Source organism: Hypanus sabinus, chromosome 10, assembly GCF_030144855.1.
Source record: "Hypanus sabinus isolate sHypSab1 chromosome 10, sHypSab1.hap1, whole genome shotgun sequence".
In the NCBI taxonomy this organism is placed as follows: Eukaryota; Metazoa; Chordata; class Chondrichthyes; order Myliobatiformes; family Dasyatidae; genus Hypanus; species Hypanus sabinus.
The window spans coordinates 69,641,321-69,665,978 of NC_082715.1; the positions used below are offsets into that span (position 1 = coordinate 69,641,321).

The 24,658-nt window shown below is 40.3% G+C and overlaps 1 protein-coding gene across 1 annotated transcript in view; it reads right to left on the bottom strand.

Annotated features, from left to right (window-relative positions):
• Positions 1-471: 471 nt before the first annotated feature.
• The window catches only part of mcph1 (microcephalin 1), a 288,336-nt gene continuing 264,149 nt past the window's right edge, over positions 472-24,658 (bottom strand). Inside the window, exon 14 of the mRNA XM_059983454.1 lies at positions 472-766. Coding sequence (XP_059839437.1) covers positions 675-766 — 92 coding nt within the window. The 3' untranslated portion in view covers positions 472-674. The remainder of the gene's footprint in view (positions 767-24,658) is intronic.

The following is a 24,658-nucleotide window of genomic DNA, read 5'->3' on the forward strand; positions in this document are numbered from 1 at the left end:
ATTCCCCGGGTGCTGGAGGCCCATAACTGCAACCTATCTATGGCTCAATATATTCTTTGTCAGTCTATGCTATCCATAACACAACCAATCTTCAAACTTAATAACCCTCTTATCTACATTTTTGTCCAGCTCTTTAAATAAACAATTTAAAAAACCTTTATTTTTTGAAAATCCTGCTGTTGGACTGGATGACAGGAAATAATAACAGGGTTATTTTCACCATCCTAGCTGAGTAAACAACTAGCTCTTTTGTCTTGATGAAGTTAAGAGCGAGGTTGTTGCTGTGACATGATTACACTGTGCTCCCCCTTGTACAAGGGCAGAAGTCAACTCATCCAATCTGGAGAAACCATGCTGCTGAATTAAACCATGCCAGTAGTAAATTGATTTATTATTGTCACGCGTACAAATGTATAGTGAAAAACTTTGTCTTGTATGCCATTGTACAGGTCAATTCATTATAGCAGTGCAGGCAGACAATACGGAGTGAGGTGACATCAAGAATCCATCTTATGGTACTTGCTAACTGTTCAATAGACTTATAACAGTGGGGTAGAAGCTGTCCTTCAGCCTGGTGGTACAATGTCATCAATGCAGGGAAGGAAAACACAAGGAAATCTGCAAATGCTGGAAATTCAAACAACATACACAAAATGCTGGTGGAACACAGCAGGCTAGGCAGCATCTATAAGGAGAAGCATTGTTGACGTTTCAGGCCGAGACCCCTCATCCTGGGAAGGGCAATGATTACTTGTCACAAAATAACCTGTAAAGGAAGGACAAGTATTTGTCACTCTAAATAACTCACACAAGTGTTACTGTAAAGTATGTAGAAACAGGGTAACATATAGTTAAATATCTAATATGGATTTGCTTTTGTCCTAAACAAGCTACTGTCTCCCCTGCCTGTGGCTTTAGTGGTTGGTTATTTCCCAATTTGTCCTCCACCAAACTTTCTCTGATGGTTTGTCGAACACTCCAAGTGCTGATCACTTTTGCTTTTCCATGTGGACAGGAAGAAGTTTCTCCTGATATCTTCTGGAAATTTTCAATGTTTGCACAATCTCTAATTCTTATCATTTCCTCAAGCTGAATGGTTCCAAATGCAGAGGAGATGGTCTTGTTATATAACAGAGAACATTACAGCTGAGAACAGGCGCTTTGGCCCATGATATTGTGCCAACCTTTTAATCTACTCTAAGATCAATCTAACTCTTCCCTTCTACATTCAATGTCTGCACAATCACTAAATCCTATCATTTACTCAAAGCAGATGGTTCAACAGATGATCTTATAGTATTATTACTGTTCAAAGGTAACCCACTAATTCAAATAAATATCCTTTTAGTGAATATTAATCTACAAGTTCCTGACACATTAACAGTTTCTTGCGGGTACCTCAATAATAATCAAAATAATGGGAAGTAAAACTAATCCCTATCTCTAACAAGGTTGTGCAAAAGTCATAGAACACTACAGCACAGAAATAGAGTCTCTGTCCTGTCTAATCCATGCTCAACAGTAATTCTTCCCAGTCCCATTTACCTGCATCTAGACCATAGCCCTCCATACCCCTCCCATCCATGTAATTACCTGAACTTCTCTTTAAGTTTGCAGTCAAACCCACACCACTACTTCTGCAGGCACATTCTCTAAGTGAAGAGATACCCCATCAAGTTCCCCTTAAACCTTTCACCCTTAACATCTAGTTGCTAGTTTCACTCAACCTCAGTAGGAAAAGCCTGCTGCTTGCATTTACCCTATCTATTTATACTTCTTATAGTTCAGTATACTGTATCTTGCATTTACCCTATCTATTTATACTCCTTATAGCTCAGTATACTGTATCGCTATCAAGTCTCCCCTCATTCTCCTTCGCTCCAGGGAATAAAGTCCTGACTGATTCAACCTTTCCCCATGACTCAGATCCACAAGTCCTGGCAACATTCCTGTAAATTTTCTCTGCACTCTTTTCAATCTTAATGAAATATTGAAGTAAGTTTGATGATTGTGCTGTAAACTACATTGGTGTGAGATGGTCTTTCTCATTAACATTAATGGAGAAGATGCCATTTGCTGTTTTGAGCAGCAATATGAAATAATAAAAATATGGTTAAATTTCTTGGGCAAGTACGGGATCACTTGTACAATTTGAAACAGATGATCCACAAAACTGATTTCCCTCAAGAATGTTTTGAATGATTTCTGCCAACCATGGTAAGGGAAAGGAACTGTAGGCTGGGTTATTTTAAGTTCTGTTCCCACCAGCAAGAATTGTGTCAAAGTTGGAAGTAAGGAGGGTGGGGGGTGGGGCAGCAAGGAACTGATTGGATGGCAATGTTTAAAATTTTGTCCAATTTCTCCACATTGCACAATGAGCTCATGTTTAAAGGTTCCAGTCTCAACAGTAAGCAATGGACATGGAATCTGTTACAGGCTCAACGGGGGGCCACGCCATGTAACACTGAGAGTGATATATGAGAATGAATTTGAAGATGTTTGAGAACTGCACTGTTTACTGGAAGCCACAAGATAAATGTATTCTGCTCAACCTAACTTCCTCCAAATTAAGTTTTGTGTAGTTTAAACAATGAATAATTTTTGCTTTCCCAAAACCTGGTCGATTTCAAAGGGGATTGTTAGATTACTGATTACTTTGTGAAATTTTCTGATGGTATCTCAGTTAACAATTTGTTCTCTGCTATGATTCATTAGCTTCAATATTCTCTTATAATCATTACAGTGAGTTATTAAACATTTTGTCAAAGGATTACTCTGTCCAGGCTACGCTTCTCCCACGCAGTTGCAGGCTGCTTGGTGCAGGTGAAGTGGTGATTGTGGAGGAGTCTGTGGGTAGTGGGCAACTGAATGTGCAGAGGATAGAGACTGAACACAGACAGTGCAGCACAGGAACAGGTTATATTGATGTCTGTGCTAATGATTCTGAATGGAACAAACCCCTTCTGCCTGCAATATGATGTCAGTTCCTATATTCCTTGCAACACACACAAAATGCTGGTGGAACTCAGCAGGCCAGGCAGCATCTAGAAAAGAGTACAGTTGACGTTGTGGGCCAAAACCCTTCAGCAGGAGTCCTTGCATGTTCATTTGTGTAAATGCCTGAATGTATCTGCTTCCGCCACTGCCCCGGTAGCTCATTCTAGGCACCCATCACTCTGTGTTAAAAAAAACCTGCCTCAGAGATCTCCTTTAAACTTTCCTCCTGTCACCTTCAATGAATGCCCTTTGGCATTAGACATTTCCAGCTTGGGAAAACATTTCTGTCTGTATACTCTATTTAATCCTCTCATAATCACGTAAACTTCTGTCAGGTATCTTCTCACTCTCAATCATTCTAGAGAAAACAGCACAACTTTGTCCAACCCTCAACAACAGGAATTTCACTTTGGATACTGTTGGGGGAGGGTGAGAGGGTTGACGTAACAGTGGAAAGTCACAGTGGTCGGGTCTTTGGCTCTAAGTCTGTGTCTGTGCCTCAGAAGGGAAGGGTGGGGGGAAGAAAAGGAATGTTGTGGTGATAGGGGAATTATTAGTTAGGAGAATGGACAGGGGGTTCTGTGGGCAAGAATGAGATTCCCGGATGGTATGTTGCCTTCCAGTTGCCAGGGGCTGGGACATCTCAGATTGAGTCCTCAGCATTCTTAAGTGTAAGAGTTAACAGCCAGAGGTCGTGATCCACACAGGTTCCAATGACATGGGTAGGACAAGTGATGAGTATGGGGAGTTCAGGGAGTTAGTTGCTAAGTTAAAGGGCAGGACCCTTAGGGTTGTGATCTCAGGATTTCTACCCGTGTCATGTGCTAGGGAGCCCAGAACTAGGAAGATTATACCATTTAATACATGGTTAAGGAGTTGGTGTAGGAGGGAAAGCATAAGATTTTTGGATCACTGGGCTCTCTTCCAGCAAAGGTGGGACCTGTATAGAAGGAACTGTTTGCACTGTTAACTGAAGGGGTACTAATATCCTAATGTGAAGGTTTGTTAATGCTGCAAGATGTGGGTTAAACTAGAGTTGCAGGGGGATCAGAACCAGAGAGCCAGAACAGTTAGTGGAGACCTTAAAGTTAGGAATCAAAAGACAGCATGGTGTGACTCGTGCCCTGATCTGTGTATACTTCAATGCGTAGGAAAGGTGGATGATAGTGCTGAAGATGGGGTAGCCGGTTTACAAACAGAGGCAATGTGTAGTGAGGAGAGGTTGTTGGTAGGGCAAAATTGCAGTTAACAGGATGAGTTGTAACGTAAAAGGCAGACAAAATTGAAAAGGATTCAACACTGAAGGTTTTATACTTGAATACATACAGTATATGGAATAAGGTAGATGAATTTGGAGCATGGTCACAGATTGGCATGTATATGGCAGGCATCACTGAATCATGGCTGAAAGAGGATTAAAGCTGGAAGCTTAACATCCAAGGATACACATTGTGTTGAAAGGACTGGAAGAAAGGCAAAAAAAAGAAATCAAATCATTAGAAAGGGGTGACATAGGGTTGGAAGGTGTTGGATAATTGTGGATAGAGTGAAGGAACTGCAAGGGTAAAAAGACCCTGATGGGAGTTGTATACAGACCCCCAAACAAGAGTAAGGATGTGGTTTACAAATTACAACAGGAGATAGAAAATGCATGCCTAAAGGGCAATGTTACAATCGTCATGGTGGACTTCAATATGCAGGCAGATTGGAAAAATCAGCTGGTGTTGAATTCCAAGAGGGGGACTTTCTAGAATGCCGACAAGAAGGCTTTTTAGAGCAGCTCGTGGTAGAGCCTACTTGGGAATCGGCTATTCTGGATTGGGTGTTGTGCAATGAACCAGAATTGATGAGAGAACTTTCCCTCAGGGGAAAGTGATCATAATATGATTGAATTCACCCTGAAATTTAAGGAGAAACTAAAGTCAGATGTATCAGTATTACAATGATGTGAAGGGAATTACAGAGGCATGAGAGTGCAGTTGGCCAAAATTGATTGGAAAAGAACACTGGTAGGGATGACAGCAAATCAGCGTGGCTGGAATTTCTGGAAGCAATTCAGAAGGCACAGGATATATACTGTACATCCCAAAGGGAAATAAGAAATAAGGCAAGTTGACACAACCACAAGAGAAGTCAAAGCCAACATAAAAGCCAAAGAGATGGGATATATAACAGAACAAAAATCAGTGGGAAGTTAGAAGATTGGGAAGCTTTTAAAAATCAACAGAAGGCAACTAAAAAAGCCACTAAGAAGGTAATGATGGAATATGAAAGTAAGCTAGCCAATAATATTTTAGACAATACCATAAGTTTCTTCAAATACATTAAGTGTAAGAGAGAGAGGAGAGAGTGGATATTGGACTGCTGGAGAGGTAGTAATTGGGGGGGGGGGCAACGAAATGGCAGATGAGCTGAATAAATACTTTGAATCAGTTTTCAATGTAGAAGACACTGGCAGTGTGGTGAAGTTCCACGTGGCAGATGTCATGAAGTGTGTGAAATTACCATGAGTAAAGAAAGGTTCCAGGGAGACTGAAAGGTCTGAAGGTAGATAAGTCACCTGGAACAGTTGGTGTACAGCCCAGGGTTCTGAAAGAGGTGGCTGAAGAGATTATCAAGACATTAGTAATGATCCTTCAAGAATCACCAGATTCTGTAATGGTTCCGGAAGAATGGAAAATAGGAAATGTCAATCCACTCTTCAAGAAGGGAGAGAGGCAGAAGAAACAAAACTATAAGCTAGTTAGTTTGACCTCAGTGGTTGGAAAGATGTTGGAGTTGATTACTAAGAATGAGGTTTCAGGTTATTTGGAGGCAGATGATAAAATGGGCCGGTCATTATGGTCTCCTCAAGGGAAAATCTGTTAATGTCATGTAGTTGGATTTGCAGAAGGCGTTTGGCAAGGTGCCACACATGAGACTTAACAAGTTAAGAGCCCATAGTATTACAGGAAAGAGTCTGGCATGGATAAAATACTGGCTGATTGACAGGAGGCAAAGAATGGGAATAAAGGGAGCATTTTCTGGTTGGCTGTCAGTGACTTGTGGTTTTCCACAGGGGTCTGTGTTGGGACTTATTTTATTTACGTTAGTGGTTTGGATGATGGAATTGATGGCTTTGTTGCAAAGTTTGCAGACGGTCTGGAAATAGGTGGAGGGGCCCGTAGGTTTGAGGAAGTGGAGAGACTACAGAAGGACTTAAGATAGATTAGGGGAATGAAGTCAGGCCATGAAGGAATGCAGGGAGAAGGCAGGAGATTGGGGCTGAGAGGAAAACTGCATTAGTAATGATGAAATGGCAGAGCAGACTTGATAGGTCAAATACTGCCCCTATATCTTATGGTTTCTCCTTCTAGTTCATACTTACTAATACATGCAGCAGCCTGGTCAACCTCTTCTGCACACTCCTCAAAGTTTAACATGTTCTTTCTGTAATGGGCCCAAGTTTCAGCATATGTTTTCTAAGATAAGGGGGCAGAACTGCACTGCAATACTCCAAGTACAGCCTAACCAATTTGTTACATTGCTTCAGCATGCCCAGACCAAAGAAGGGAAGCACCTTCACTGAACTGTCTGTTTATGTGGTCATTTTCAGAGAGCTGTGGACTTCAATTCCCAGATCCCTCTGCAAATGATGTTGTGGGGCCCAAATATTAACTATGTATTTTCCCCTTACAAAGTACTGTGAGCTCAACAGATACTTAGGAGAGCTTATTGAGATAATGGTCGATGTAAAGAGGTATAGATGTAGATTATTTCTACAAAATCATATTATATAGAGTATCCTGTCTGGTTGCATCACAGACTGGCATGGAAGCACTGACCTTGAATGGAAAATCCTACAGAAAAGTAGTGGATATAGCCCAGTCCATTATGGATAAATTACTCCCCACTAGTGATTACATCTACACAGAGAGGTTTTGCAGGAGTGCAACAGTCTTTGTTAAGAACCCCCATCTTTCAGGCCAAGCTCTCTTCTCACTACTGCCATTAGGAAGGAGTTCCAGGAACCTCAGGACCCACACCGTCATGTTCAGCAACATTTATTACCCATCAACCATCAGGTTCTTGAACCAGAGGGCATAACTTCACTCTCCACAACACTGAATGTTCCCATTCCCTATCGACTCATTTTCAAGGACTCTTCATCTCATGTTCTGGATATTCATTGCTTATTTATTTATTATTGTTCATTTTTTTTGTTTCTTTGTATTTACCATGTATGCCTGCAAGAAAATGAATCTCAGGGTTGTACACGATGACATTTATGTACTTTGATAATATATTCACTTTGAACTTTGATATGTTTGAATGGCCATGTTGATTCTGAGGCTTAATGTTCCCAAACATTTCCAAGCGCACAAGCTTGCTCCTTGAAAACAAAATGTTACATTCAGCTTGACTGAAACATCTCATGTGGCAAGTCTATCCCCCTCCGCAGAAGTTCCTTAACCTACTGGTTTCCACTGCTTATACTTTTGATTCCAGCACCTGCAGTCTCGTGTGTCCATTTAATACTTATGTTGTGGTAATCAATAAATAATTTCTTCACTTTGCACTCCTGTTGTATTTTAATTGAAATGAAATGTAACTACTGTGAATGCCTGCAAGAAAATGAATCTCAGTGTTGTATATGGTGACATTTACGTACTTTGATAATAATTTTACTTTGATCTTGAACTTTGAATCAGTTCATTCACCTCAACTCTGAATTGATTCTCCAACCTGCAAAATCACTCTACAACCCATGTTCTCTGTATTACTGTTTTTATTTGCAGTTTGTCTTTTTTTGCTCATTGGCTGTTTGTCAGTCTTTGCTGGTCTGTAGTTTTTCATAACTCTTATTGTATTCATTTAATGAATCTCTGGGTAGTACATGGTGAGATGCATGTACCTTGATAATAAATTTACTTTGACTATTGAAATTTGCTTATACATCCAACACAAGAGATACTGCAAATCCTGAGTAACACGCATAAAATGCTGGAGTAACTCAACAGGTCAGGCAGCATTGATGTAATGAAATAAAGAGTCAATGTTTCTGGCCAAAACCCTTTATCAGGATTTACACACCCACTGCTGGGTTATTTTGTAACCCAAGTTATCTATTTATTTCAATAAACAGGACAGACAGGAATATCATATCAAATGTCAACCACTCACTTACCAATGTTACTAAATGCATAGTAAAAAGAACTATCTTCAAATGATACACTGATAACAGGGAATATTTCAATACTTTTATAAAAACACATGTACAAGCTCATTAAACTTGCTGAAGAACTTTAAAATCACATTGTATAAAATAACCGCGAGACATTAATCGTCAGAGACTGTACTCTTAAAATGCTGATTTTAAAAAACTACATTTTTCTGAGACACTATGTAGCTTCTTTACAAACCACTTCTTACAAAAGAGCAATCGAGGTAAAGTCATCTTCCACTGTGGTTCTACTCTATTCCAGAGTGTAGTTGTCCATACAGCAGATCTCGTGTTTGGTAATACTGTCTGGAATGGGGGACGGAGGTGGGGTAAGAGAACAAAGAACCAATTACTGATTTGTGTTAACAAAAACACTGATAATATCCTTGGCTGATGACCCATCTTCTGAAGAAAAATCTCTTCCACAGATACTGCCTGATGAAAAGAGTCTCTTTCGACATTTATACTTGGAGACAGACAGCATGGAATTAGGCCCATCAGGCCACCTGGTCTGTGCTGACGAAGGCGCTCACTAAAGTTAGACCAATTTACACCTTTCCACAACTTTCCTTTTCATATTCTTTTGTCATCTATTTGTCTTAATCAAACTTGCTGTGAACAAGAAAATACACATTGCCCAAAGAATGTACAGGGAAAGAGTTGTGTTCTCCACTCTAATGCCTCATTGGAACCTTTTCTTTCACTGCGTACATAGTCTTTACCTCACAGGTTAGACCATTTGGCCCATTGATTGGCTCCACCATTCTATCATGGTTAATTTATTATCTCTTTCTCCTCATTCTCCTGCCTTCTTCCCATAAACTTTGATGTCTTTACTAATCAAGAACCTTACAACCTCCGCTTTAAGGCTTCGTCTCCACAGCCATCTGTAGCATTTGCAGATTCACCCCCCTTTGGCTAAAGTCCTCCTCATCTCTGCTCTAAATGGACATTCCTCTATTCTGAGATTGTGCCCTCTGGTTCTGGACTATAGAAAACATTTTCTCCACATCCATTCTATCTATGCCTTTTAATATTCAGTAGGTTTCCAATAAGACCCCCCCCTCTTTCTTCTAAACTCAAGCGGGTATGGGCCTAGAGACATCATAAGCTCCTCATACATTAACCTTTTCATTCCTGGGTTCATTCTCGTGAACCTCCTCTGGATCTTCTCCAATGCCAGTATATCCTTTCTTAGATAAGGGGCTCAAAACTGCTCCCCGTACTTCCAGTACAGTAAAACCAATGCCTTATACAGTCTCAAAGGAAATCATTGTGGACTTCAGGAAGGTGCAGGCAAACCATCCCTCTCTACAAATACATGGTTCCTCTGTCAAGAGAATTGAGTGCATTAAGTTCCTGGGTGTTCACATCATGGATGACCTCACCTGGTCCCTTAATGTCACCTCCCTGAACAAGAAGTCACAGGAGTGCCTCAAGTTTCTAAGAAGATTGAGGCAAGCAAGACTCCCCCCCCCCCCCCCATCTAAACTGTGTTTTACAGAAGCACCATTGAAAATGTCCTGACAAGTTGCATCTCTATATGGTATGAGAGCAGTTGAGCATTGGACCAGCAGTCTTTTACAAAGGACTCTGGGAACAGCTGAGAAGATCATAGAGGTCTCCCTACTATCCACCAGGGACATTTATTAGGAGTGCTGAGTATTATTAAGGATCCCATCCATCCGTCCAGCATCCTCTTTGACTTTCTACCATCAGACAGGAGACTACGATGCATAAAAACTAGAATAGTCAGGACAAGAAACAGTTTCTGTCCCCAGGAATTAGGCTTCTGACGTCCCAGCCACATCATATTTGAAGTGTCATTGGTTAATCTGTTCTGTACCTTACAATGTTTAATATTAATGCACTTTAGTTTGTTATTTATATGTAATTTGACTGTAGATTTTATCCTTACCTTCAAAACTTATTGTGTTTTATGTGTGCTTTACACTCTGGTTTGAAGAAATGTCTTGTTTCTATATACATCATATGGTTATATATGTTATATACATGTAAGTAGTTAAATGATAATAAACTTCACTTGACTTGACTTGAATTTTATATCCTTCCTTTTATCTTCTAGTACTCTTGAAATGAATGCTAACATTGCATTTGCCTTCCTTACCACCAAGACAACCTGCAAGTTATCCTTTAGGGGATCTTGCACAAGATTCCCCAAGTCCCTTTGCACCACCATCACCGAGGACATGAGTACTTCCCATAGCCACCATCAAGGAGGTGGGACTGGAGGATGAGAACACACACTCAAAATTTCTCAAAACTTCTTTCCCCCTGTCATCAGATTTCTGAATGGACCATGAACCCATGAAGACTACTTCACTATTTAAAAAAAACCTTTAAAAAAATTGGTATTTTTGCACTATTTATTTAAGTTTATATAACTGAAATAGAATCCTTGACTTCCTAACCAGAAGACCACAATTTGTGCGGAAATAACATCTCTGCCTCACTGACAATCAACAGTGGCGCATCACAGGGATGTGTGCTTAGCCCACTGCTCTGCTCTCTCTATATCATGACTGTGTGGCTAGGCACAGCTCAAATGCTCTCTCTAAATTTGCTGATGATACAACTATTGTTAGCAGAATTTCAGATGGTGACAAAAGAGCGTACAGAAGCAAGATATGCCAGTTAGTTGAGTGGTGTTGCAGTAACAGCCTTGCACTCAACGTCAGCAAGACCAAAGAGCTGATTATGGACTTCAGAAAGGGTAGAACAAAGGAACACAAACCAATCTTTATAAAGGGATCAGAAGTGGAGAGAGTGAGCAATTTCAAGTTCTGGGTGTCAAGATCTCTGAGGACCTAACCTGAATGCAAAACATAGTGATCAACTATAAGGAAGGTAAGACAGTGGCTATATTTCATTAGGTGCTTGAGGAGATTTGGTCTGTCAACTAAAACACTTGAAAGCTGCATCACCACCTGTTATTGGGAGGTTACTGCACAAGATTGAAGTGACAGAAACTTGTAAAGTTAGTCAGCTCCACCTTGGGTACTAGCCTCCATAGTACCCAAGACATCTTCAAGAAGCTGTGCCTCAGAAAGGCGGTGACTATCATTAAGGATCCCCAAAACCCAGGACAAGCCTGGGTGCCTGAAGGCACACATTCAACGATTCTGGAACAGCTTCTTTCCCTCTGCCATCCAATTTCTAAATGGACATTGAACCCATGAACACTACTTCACTACTTTATTTTTTTTGCACCACTTATTTTATATATATATAAAATATATATTTTATTTCATTTATATATATGTCTATTTAATAGACACATATATATATAATGGAACTCATTTTCTTTGTTCTCTATATTTATCAAGTACTACAACTGTAAAGCTAACAAATTTTATACATTTTATGACATGCCAGTGATATTGAACCTGATTCTGATATACATTTCTTATTGTAATTTATATATTTTTATAAGTATTATGTATTGCAATGCACCTCTGCTCCAAAACAACAAATTTCCTGACATGTGCCAGTGATATGAAATCTGTTCTGATTTTGAGCTCTGATTTCAGAATTTTCAGTGCATCAATAATACAACAAACAGTAAAAATTACTTATCAAATTATGGATATTAGAGTCGTAGAGCAATACACCACAGATACAGACTCTTGGACTCACAAGCCTCCGCCGACCATGTTGTCAACTGAGCTAGTCCCAATTTCCTGTGGTTGGTCTATGTGTTAGTACCCTCCCCTGCATGTACCTAAATACGGGTCAATTAACCTGTACAGGTTATTTCAAGGTAACTGAATGGGATTGTTGGGGTGTATTAATAACATGAGTTATTGCTCTAATCAATTAACTTAATTGTACTTACAGTTATAGCCATACAGCATGGACAGATGGGCCAAATGGCCAGATTCCATATTGTATGACTCTGCCAATTGGTCCATATCAACCACGGTTCCCGTGAAAGCTAGTTCCATTTTCTTGGATTTGACAAAAATCAGTAACAAAATCTCTGCTTTTTGAATTTACCGTAAACACACTCAACTGATAATATTTAAAAATTTGTTCATTATAAGCACAGTGTACTAATGACCACAAAATATGCACATGACTTAAGTTAATTAGAAAATGTTCAGCAACATTCTTCTGCCCCAATTAAGTGACAAAGTGTCCCAAATAAACAAAGAGAACGGTGGTTATTTTCTTGATTTTTTTTTCTCTTTAAGTATTTTCCTAAAAAAGTGCCCTATTAACCAGAATCAACTATACTTATTTTTGTAATTTATAGATTTTTATGTCTTGGCTCTGAACTGCTGCAGCAAAACAACAAAATTTCACATCATATGAGACAGTGATAATAAACCCAAATCCGATTCTGTCTTGGGGCAATTTACATTTGTCAATTAACCTTTCAACTCTCATCTTTGAGATGTGGGAGGAAAATAGAGCATCCAAGGGAACCCCAAAGAATGTCCAAATTCCAATAGACAGACCTGAGGTCAGGATTGCCGGTACTTTTAAAAATATATATATTGGCTAAAACACACAATAAAAGAGCATGGAAATGATATATGTAACTAGGAAAATGGACAAGGGAGAGCCAGTGGATGTAGTGTACCTGGACTTCCAGAAAGCTTTTGAAAAAGTCCCACATAGGAGATTAGTGGACAAAATTAGGGCACATGGTATTGGGGGCAGAGTACTGACATGGATTGAAAATTGGCTGGCTGACAGGAAACAAAGAGTAGTGATTAACGGGTCCCTTTTGGAATGGCAAGGTTCGGTGCTGGGACCGCAACTGTTTGCAATATACATTCATGATTGAGATGAAGGGATTAAAAGTAACATTAGCAAATTTGCTGATGACACAAAGCTGGGTGGCAGTGTGAAATGTCAGGAGGATGTTATGAGAATGCAGGGTGACTTGGACAGGTTGGGTGAGTGGGCAAATGTATGGCAGATGCAGTTTAATGTGGATAAATGTGAGATTATCCACTTTGGTGGAAAGAACAGGAAGGCTGATTACGATCTAAATGGAGTCAAGTTAGGAAAAGGGGAAGTACAACGAGATCTAGGTGTTCTCGTACATCAGTCAATGAAAGCAAGCATGCAGGTACAGCAGGCAGTGAAGAAAGCTAATGGCATGCTGGCTTTTATAACAAGAGGAATTGAGTATAGGAGTAAAGTGGTCCTTCTGCAGCTGTACAGGGCCCTGGAGTACTGTGTGCAGTTTTGGTCTCCAAATTTGAGGAAGGACATTCTTGCTATTGAGAGAGTGCAGCGTAGGTTCACGAGGTTAATTCCCGGAATGGCGGGACTGTCATATATTGAAAGATTGGAGCAACTGGGCTTGTATACACTGGAATTTAGAAGGATGAGAGGGGATCTGATTGAAACATATAAGATTACTAAGGGATTGGACACGCTGGAGGCAGGAAGCATGTTCCCGCTGATGGGTGAGTCCAGAACTAGAGGCCACAGTTTAAGAATAAGGGGTAGGTCATTTAGAACAGAGATGCAGAAAATTTTTTTCACCCAGAGAGTGGTGGATATGTGGAATGCTCTGCCCCAGAAGGCATTGGAGGCCAAGTCTCTGGATGCATTCAAGAGAGAGTTAGATAGAGAGTTAGATAGCAGGGTCAAAGGATATAGGGAGAGGGCAGGAACAGGGTACTGATTGTGTATGATCAGCCATGATCACAGTGAATGGCGGTGCTGTCTAGAAGGGCTGAATGGCCTACTCCTGCACCTACTGTCTATTGTCTGTCTATATGACAACTGTATACAATTTTAGTTAGACCACAGCCACCAATTATGGTTACCACATTGCAGGAAAGGTGTGAATGCACTGGAGAGATTTATATGGATTATTGCAAGATCTGGAGTAATGTATCACTGTGCAAGGAATGAGTATTCTTGGGGGTGTTTTGAACAAAGAACCTGCACAGAAAAAATCGGAATTACTGGCTTGTCTTTAGAAGACTCTGGAGAACATTGGTGATTACCAATGAATATGTTCAGGGCTCAGGTCGTTAGACTATAGAATTATCCAACAGTCAAGGATAGGCTGCAAAGTGGAACCAAAGCCAAACTCAAATCAGATCTGAATCAGTGGCACTGAAGGCTCATGGGCCACATGACATTCTCCTGATGAAGGGTCTTGGCCCAAAAAGCCGACTGTTCTTCTCCGTATATACTATCTGTCCAGCTGAATTCCTCCAGCATTACCCTGGATTTCCAGCAACTGGAGAATCTCCTGGCTTATGATCTCTTCTATTCCTATGCTCATCCCCAAATTTGAACAGCTAGTATCCCACCCCATGCCATCCACTTCAGCCTAGGTCAGGCATGGGCAAACTACGGCCCACGGGCCATATGCGGCCCGTTAAGCTTTTTAATCCGGCCCGCAGAACTTGATGAAATTATATTAATAAACCTTGTTAACGTTTTTTTTCCCTCGCAATTCTGGCATTTTCCCAATAGATGACGCACTCTATATACATTTGTGGCGACTCATTTCCTGGCACATCCGAACCGGCTCACAATTAGCCAGCGTTCCGGCTAAGGGAGATAGCCTGCGGGGATTTGCGAGCACAGAGCTTTGGAGCCTCTGCGCCACGGGGGGCAGGTTGAGGAAGGCTAAAAAGTGAGGCTGGGGATTTCGAATAAAGTTTTTTTCTTCGACTGCAGTTACCGACTCCGTGTCGTAATTTTAGCGCTGTATGTAACACACCGCTACACATTGACCTTTGTTGAGGTGCAGCGTATTACTCCACATTTGCGCTTTACTCTTTGTTCGGCTCGACCTATTTGTGTGAACAGGCGTTCAGCGTCATGAACATCAACAAAGCCAGCCACAGATCCAAGTTAACTGACCAACACCTCAGATCCATCCTGAGAATCGTCACAACAAAACTAAATCCAGACTTTGATGCGCTGGCTAAAAAGGGAGACCAACAACACTGTTCCCACTGAAATTAAAAATAAGTTTATTCGTTGTGTTATGTAAAAAATGCATTTGAAAATATTTTTCTCAATAAGCCTTACATGTTACATGTCATTTCTGTTAAGTGATGGACATGAGTAGTGCGCAGGTGCACGTACGTTCTCAAAATAAAAAATGCGCTCCAGATCAATTAAACGCGCTCTGCAGACTGGCGCGCTGTCACTGTTCTGTCTTTGTGCTGGTCGTTGTTGAGTTTTGGCACAGGGGACAATTGAATAAGAAGGAGCAGGACAAGTAGACCTGCATCTCCTACCGTTTTTGAAATAAAGACAGTCAGGAGGAGAGTGATGATGATAATATCTTGAAGGATAACAGAATTTTCAGTGCTTTAAAATAATAACTGTTACTATTAAAAAAGCTGTATTTTATTCATTTAATTTTCAGTGTTTTAAAAGTTATTTCAATAAATAGCTAAATACCATGGGACTTCAAAGACAGATATTTTGTTGTAATGCATTTGTTCATTTTCAATTGAAATTAAAGCAAATGTTTTCTACTTATCCCATGATATTTTATTTTCTCTTATGAGGTGTATTACCAAAACACTCTGTCCATCTGCTCCTGGTCCGGTCGCCCTGTCAAATTTTAGAACCCTTTGTGGCCCACAAGTCAAAAAGTTTGCCCACCCCTGGCCTAGGTGAAGCTCTGCTCCTCGGATTCAGAATGGTCCAATCCTCTGGTTTCAAGTGCTGAAGATGTGACATGCCACTGTTGTGCTCAAATACCACCATGGGCCTTCCACTCCCTGCTTCCAAACAGTTATATTTCTTCTGACTTGTACCTCCACATGTGAGTGGTTTTCTGCTGCTATAACCTGACTTCTTCAAGGTTCGATATTTTATGCATTCATAAAAGATTCATAAGAGATGCCCTTTTACGTACTACGGTTGTAACACATGGTTACTTGAGTTACTGTCACCTTTGTGTTGGCTTCAATCTGTCTGGCTATTCGCTTCAGAATCAGAATCAGGTTTAATATCACCGGAAAATGCTATGAAATTAGCTATTTTGAGGCAACAGTACATCGCAATACATAACAATAAAAACTATAAATTACAATGTGAATATAAAAATAAATAAGTAGTGCAAAAAGCGAGAAAAAACATTGAGATAGTGTTCATTGTCCATTCAGGAATCTGATGGCAGAGGGGAATAAAGGTGGTCTAGAAGCATTGAGGGCGTGTCATCGGGTTTCTGTACCTCATCCTTGATCGTAGCAATGAGAAGAGGGCATCTTGAGTGATGGGGTCTCTAATGATGGATGCCAAATACTGCCTTTTGAAGGTGTCCTGGATTCTAGGGAGGCTAGTGCTCATGATGGAGCTGCTAGAGTTTCAACTTTGTGCAGCTTTTCCCGATCCTGTGTAGTGGCCCCTCCACATCAGATGACAATGCAACCCGTTAGAATACTTTCTACGGTGCATATGTAGAACTTACGAGTGTCTTCGGTGACAGACCTCATTCATTAACAAAGCATTTTTGCTCATGGAACTGCTGCTCACTCGATTTTTTTTTTTGTTTTGATTAGAGAGCATGTCTTATGAAGATAAGTTGCATGAGCTTCGACTTTGCTCTTTGGAACAAAGGAGGGTGAGATGTGACCTGCTGGAGGTCAGAAATAACTAATACCAGGGGGCATAATTTTAGGGTGATTTAAGTAAAGTACAGGGGAGATATCGGGGTAGTTTTCTTTTAAGTAGAGAGTGGTGGGTGTGTGGAAACCCCTGCTAGGAATAGTGGTAGAGGTAGATACGTTAGGGGTATTTAATAGACTCTTAGATAAGCACATAGATTAAATAAAAATGGAGAGTTATGTAGGAGGGAAGAGTATGTTAAAAGATTTAAAGCCCTTCTAGAATGAAGGGCTGGACTGCGCTGTAATGTTTTATGCTCTGTATTTCATAGTCATTACTGTCTGATTGTGTCATTCTGCTCTTGTTCGAATGCAGATATATATCAGAAATGCAAGCAGCCAATGAGAATATGAATTAGAACTGAGATTAAAAGGAGATGAGATAAGGAGCTACATATTTGTGAAGAGATCAAACTACTTTCGTTGATTTGAAAGCAGAAAGCAACAATTGAAGTTCATGAATGAGAACAGAGGGAGATGTTGGAACTTTCACAAACTTGGAGCTTCAGAGGCTGAGGGGAGACCTGTTAAAGTTTTGTAAAACTATGGGAGGTGTTGATAGGATAGACAGTCAGAATCTGTTTCCCAGTGTAGAAATGTCATATTCTACAGCACATGCATTTAAGATGAAAGGAGTTATCTGGTGCAAATTGTCAATTCTGGACCAAAGTTGAGTCTCTGGGGGATCCCCAAAAGCTGTGGCAGGGCTTGAATGCTATTACCTCTTACAAAGTGAAACCAAGCGACGTAAGTGACAGCAAGGCGTTGCTCTTAGATGAGCTCAATGCCTTCTCTGCTTACTTTGACCGTCAAAACATGAAGGAGCCTTAATGAACTGCAACAACCTCCAATGACCCTGTGATTTCAGTCTCTGAGGCTGACGTGAGAGTATCCCTCAGCAGGGTGAGCCCTGAAAAATATTTGGCTCAGACGGGATTCCTAGCTGTGTACTAAAGACCTATCAACTGGCTGGAATGTTCACCGATATCTTTGACGTCCCATTTCAGCAGTCTGATTCTAAGAAGAATGTGGTAACCTGCCTCAATGACTAACATCCAGTAGCATTTATATCCACAGTGATGAAGTGCTTTATGAGGTTGGTGAAGAAACATATCAACTCCTTCTGGAGAAGTGACTTGGCACTGCTCCAATTTGCTTACCAATTCAACAGGTCCACAGCAGAAGCTATTTCACTGGCTCTTCACTCAGCCATCTAACATCCGCGACAGCAAAGGTGTATTCATCAGGATGCTCCTTATCAATGGGAGTTTGGCATTCAATACCTCCTTGTGCAATTGGATCCTCGATTTCCTCACTTGCAGATCCCAGTCAGTTCAGATTGGTAACAACATCTTCTACACAATCTCCATCAGCACAGGTGCACCACAAGGCTGTTTTCTTAGCCCCCTTCTCTACTTGAGTTGTATTTATAACTGTGAGGCTAAGCAGAGCTCCAATTGCAGATTTATTTGCTGACAACACCACTGTTGTAGGCCAAATCAAAGGTGGTGATGAATCAGCAGATTGGTCAGAGATTGAAAATCTGGCTGTGTGGTGCCACAACAACCTCTCACTCAATGCCAGCAAAGCAAGGAGCTGATTATTGACTTCAGGAAGAGGAAAATTGAGGTCCATGAGCCAGTTTTCATCGGGGCATCAGAGGATCAGAGAACCCAAAATCAACTTCAAAATCCTCATTGTAATCATTTCAGACAACCCGTCCTGGACCCATCATGCAAGTGCAATTACAATGAAAGCACGGCTGTGCCTCTACTTCTTTGAAGTTTGCAAAGATTCAGCATGACATCTAAAACTTTGATAAATTTCTGTAGAGGTGTGGTGGAGAATTTATTGACCATTGCACCATGATCTGGTATGGAAACACAAATGCCCTTAAATGGAAAATCCTACATAGAGTACTGGATACAGCCCAGCCCATCACAGGTAAAGACCCCTACACCATTGAGCATATCTACACAGAGCACTGTTGCAGGAAGGTGGCATCCATTATCAAAGACCTCCACCACTCAGGCCAAGATCTTTTCTCACTGTTGCCATCAGGAAGGAGGTGCAGGAGCCTCAAGACTCACACCATCACATTCAGGAACATTTATTACCCCTGAATCATCAGGCTCTTGAACCAGAGGGGATAACTTCACTCATCCCATCACCAAACTGATCCCACAACCTATGGATTTTCTTTCAAGTACTCTTCATCTCAGGTTCTCAATATTCATTGAATATTTATTATTATAACTTTTTTTCTTTTGTATTTGCACAGTTTGTTGTCATGTACACACTGGTTGTCGATCCTGTTGGGTGCAGTCTTTCATTGATTCTATGATGGTTATTTAATTTTTTGAGTATGCCCGTAAGAAAATGAATCTCAAGGTTGTATATGGTGACATATGTGTACTTCGATAATAAATTTACCTTGAACTTTGATTGGCTGCTTTTCTGTCCTATTGGGTACAGTCCTTTATTGATTCTATTGTGTTTTTTGGATTTACTATACATGCACGCAAGAAAACAAATCTCAGGGTTGTATATGGTGATATATATGTACATTGATAATAAATTTGCTTTGAACTTTGAGATGTGTGAGGTAAGTTTTTTTTTACACAGAGATGGTGGATGGACCATGAATGGACTGGCATATGTGGTGTTAGAGGCAGAAAAAATAGAGGTATCTAAGGGGCACAGCAGCCAGGTGGGCACAGGGTGCAATGGTAGTACAGTGGTTAGTGCAACGCTAATACAGCTCAGGGCATCGGAGTTTGAAGCTCAATTCTGGCACTGTCTTTAAGGAGTTTGTACATCTTCCTTGTGACCGTGCGTATTTCCTCTGTGGGCTCCAGTTTCCTCCCATAGTCCAAAGATATATGGGTCAGTAGATTAATTGGTCATTGCAAATTGTCCTGTGAGTAGGCTAGGGTTAAATCGGAAGGTTGCTGAGTGGTGAGGCTTGTTGGGCCAAAAAAGCCTGTTCTGCGTTGCATCTCTAAATAAATAAATAAGTATAGAGGCTCTTAGATAGATACATACATATGCAGGGAATGGGGTATGAAGACATATTGAGATTTATTTTAATTTGGCATTGTAGGCTGAAGTGCCTGTTCCTGTGCAGTACAATTCAATGTTCTAATATAAAAAGTCCTTTCAGTAATGGTGGTAGGATTTTCCTTTGTTAAAACAAGTTTTTAGCAAAGGAAATGCATAAGTAGTTGATGGACCAAATGGCTTCTATGTTGTAAAATTCCATGATTTAATGAATTTAGTGTTTGCTTTCACGATTAATCACAAGATTTCGCTATGAAAACATAAAAAGCTTCACTGTTTTGGTTGCAATAACATTTGTATTTTTAGATTAAACATGAACTGTAAAATTTTTCATTGAAGGCTCTCAGTGATGAGTGAATTCTATGGCTGGGTCACCGGGGCTGACTTGTAAAGCAGATGCAAAAGAGGGATTGTGTCCAAAACAACATATTTCTAAAATTGAGAACAACAAGAAAAACTTTACTTGTGGGTGGATGGGTCAAGAGGGACTTGGAATTCTCATAGCATTTTAGGCAGTCACAAAACTGTTCTCTTTAAACCATGCTGTTATCTGCTTCTTAATTGCATTATCAATCTTTAAAAAATAGTTTCAGGACCGGTTTCTCATGACCATTTTATGGTCCATATAAGCAAGGCTCAATATCCTGTGTTGTGCACCTCCTTTTGTCCTTCTCCCCCAGTAACGTTCTGAAATGTTGACTTGGGACTTAGATTAACAGAATAAATTACAGAGTTAAACAGCACAGAAACAGGGCCTTCAGCCCAACTCATCCATGTTGACCATCTGAGTTAATTTCAATTGCCATAAAACAACAAACTTAATGACCTATGTCAGTGGTAGTGAACTTGATACTGATTCTCATTCTGTTTGACCCATATCCCTCTAATGTTCTCCCCGTGACCGCATAGGCTTCCTTCCATATTCCATAGATGTACGAGTTAGGGTTAATGAGTTGTGGGCGTGCTGTTTTGGTGCCAGAAGTATGGCGACAATTGCAGGTTGCCCAACACACTCCTCGCTGACTTCTGATTTCATTATGATGCGATCAACAGATTTCACTCTGTTTTGATACACATGGGATAATAAAGCTAACTTCTATAATTTCTCTCTTAATCTCTTAAACTAGTGATTCCCAAAGGGGGCGGCTATGTGTCCTAAGCGTGCATTAGGGGAAATATAAGTCATGTGGGGGGTGTTTATGGTTTTTGAAGGGGGAGGGTTAAGCGGCATCCTAACTTGAGGAAGAGACCTGACCGATTGTTAGTAGAGCAGGCACTTCCAAAAAAAAGGATGAGGCAACAAAACACAGGAAGAACCATAGCTCTGCACTCATCGTCACAACACATCTGAAACTTGCCAATCTCATCCATCCTTACCAATCAAACAGATATTATTGGGGATGCTTAAATTAGCAACCATGGTGCCCAATATTTCCCGTTGACTCACAGTACAGAACTAGTTCATGCAATTTAACAGCTGGTAAGTCAGGCACCCTCTCTCAACTTCTCTACCGATCTATGGAGAACAGGTCACACAACGATACAGCACTGGCCGGAACAAAACGGTGAAATAGAGCCAATCAGTGAACTTGCCCATCCTGGGTATTCCTCTTGAGGTGTTCAAAGCGACCCCAGTTTCATAAAGAGCGGTCAACAATCACCTTTGGGGATTAAAATACCTTCTGTGATTGGTGAACTATGCTAACTGGAATAGTATAAAGGTAATTTGCTGAACAACAGCTCTATCCTGACTAATAATCAGACTCCAGTCTGAATCCTTGTCAACGTAATTTTCGCTCGTGATTGTCTTCAGCTTCACCTCGCTACTCCTTTGCATGCCGCTATTATCATTCCATCTGTGTCAACATCCAATAGGCATTCCCAGTTCTTGTTCATTTTTAATTTAAATTTAGCCCCGTTAATGATGGATAAATATGTACCACATGATCTCTATGCAGTGAAGCCTTGAATTCTTATCCTGGTAAGGAACAGAGACTACAGAGAGTGAATCAACACCATGTTACATATCTGGAGAATAGTTTTATTCCATTCCTGTCAGATCAGTGATGCCCTATGTGTCTTATTTGTAATACTGTACTGTCTAATGAAGCCATGGAACCTTCAAGATTGCAGGAACACTTCCGTAAAAGGCACCCTGAAAAGGCTACCTATGGTATTACTCATTTCCAGAAGATAAAAGAAGCATTTGAAAAGCGTTGCACACTTGATTCATTTTCCAAGAAAGCTGAAAATTACCTTGATAGAAGTCTCATTACTTCTTATAATATTTCCAAAATGATAGCAAACAGGAAAATCTCATCCAGTTGGCGAACGTTTAACAATGCCTGCTCTATCAGAAGTGCTCAGCACTGTTCTCAAAATAGATACCAGTATTTTAAAATCAATTCCTCTGAGTAATAGCTCTATAACTTGGTGTATCGACATTGAGTGAAGACATTGAGTATCAACTATGCACAGAGCTACAAAAAACAGAATTTGGGATACCACTGAATGAGCCATCTGTGCAAGACAACAAAGCATTGCTAATGGCACATGTATGGTTTATCAGCAACGGAAAAGTTTATGAAGAAATTCTGTTTTATAAAACGTTAAAAACAAATATCAATGGAGAATCAATCTATGATGAGCTCAAAATGTATATCAAAGATAAAAGTATTCTAATTAGGAACATGATTTCTTGTCCAATAGATCAAGTACCGTATATGACAGGTCACTCTGCTGGTTTAGAGGCATTTATGAAAAAAGAAATTCCCTGTTTGTAATACATTGTGTAATTTATCGTTAACATCTTGCAGTCAAAAACCTCAGCCAGCGACTTTTTTCAAGCATGATTCTTATAATATCTGTTATTAACAAAATTAAAGCACATCTATTAAATAGCAGAATATTTTGCCAGTTATGCTAAGATAACGATTAAGAGTTTGAATGCTTGCTTCTTCACACTGAAATGTGTTTGGTGTCAAAAGGCTGCTGCATAAAATGTTCCTTTGATCTTTTTGACACTGTGGTTGAATTTTTGCTCAAAGTTGACACAAGCTTGGGAAGCAAGATTGAACTTCAATGTGGAGATGCGGCTTCTGAATAACAAAATGAACATTCTGAATATGCAACTGCAGGGCGGGAATTTCAATTGAATCCTGGCAAAAAGTGCGATGCCCACTTTTATCGGAAAATTGGAAATACTTAAGCAAAGCATTGTGGAAAGAATGTTCCTGCATGGAAAGTAAGACACTCTCTTTCACAGAGGCGATTTGCAAGAGTCCTACTTACACCTGCAGTCACTGAAGAAGGACTTTCAGAATTGATACAAGGATTTGAACAATCTGGAAATTCCGGACAGGGTAATTAATCCATTTCTTTGCAAGGTGGAAGAACAGGAAGAAAACTTGCAAGAAGAACTTATCGAAATTCAGAATGATGAAGAAGCAAAAATGCTTTTCAAAGATGTTGGCTTTTGTGGTACGTGTCTACACTGTCATATCAAGTTTCCTGGTCTCTGGAGAAGAGCCGAATTGTTCCTCATTGCATTTCCATTCTCCTACCTTGTTGAAAGAGGCTTCAGTGCACAAAAAACAGAAACCGCTTGGATATTGTTATGTATGGTGACTTAAGGCTTTTGCTGTCACAACTTGAATCACATACTTCAACTTTTGCTGAAACCATCGAGCTCAAGGATCACATTGATAATGAAGCTGCTCCACAGCGCATAGGTACTGTGTAAGCTAGGATTCAAAACAAATAAAAATTTAAAGCAGAATCATTTTTCTCATGTTGGATTCATATCTTTGAATGCTCACTCTGTACATTGCACTGAAGAGGGGCATTGGCAAGTATGAAGATGCTTTTGGGGGGGTGCTGGCAAGTTGAAAGTGCTTTAGTGGAGCGTTGAGCTAAAAAAAGTTTGGAAACACTCTCTTAAACCTTTCCTTTCTTGCCAAGATACCTTTTAAATGCTGTTACTGTATCTGCCTCAACCACTTCCTCTGACAGCTTATTCCATTTATTGATCACCTTGGGTGGAAAAACTTGCCTCTCAGGTACCAGTGAAATCTCTCCCCTCTCTCCTTATACCTATGCCCTCTTTACACCAATCCTGGGTAAAAGCCTGCACATTTACTCCATCTAAACCCATTAATATTATATATCACCATAAGACCACCTCTTTTACACTCCAAGGAAAAACGTTCCCAGACTGTTCAACCTCTCACTGTAACTCAGTCGCTTAAATCCCTGCAACAACAGAGCACACTAAAGAAGGCATTGTATATCATTGATATAATTCCCCTCCACCATCTGATTTCTGAAGACAGTGACCCCATGTACATCACCTCATTATTTTGGTTTCTTTTGTTTTGCTCTCATTATGCACTACATATTTAATTTAATTTTTATAGCTAATTCTTGTTGTAATTTATACATTTTTATGTATGATGTATGGCTATGTACTGCTGCCACAAAACAACAAATTTCATGACATGTGCCAATGATATGTACAATGTCCTGGGTATGTTACTCAAAATGGCCTCGTTGGTTTGTTACAAGTAGGAATGTTTCTTTGTCGGATAAGTGTTTCTCTCGCCATTGTTTCAGTTTAGAATGGCTGATATGGTAATTGTCTTCATTTGTTAATCAATGGGGAATGTCATCGTGTCTTGTGATGCTGGGAACTTGGGGGAGGGGTTTTCGCGGGTTTTTTTTGGGAGAGGCCGAGGAAGATGCTGAGGAAGGTGGACGTGTGCTGGACTGCTCG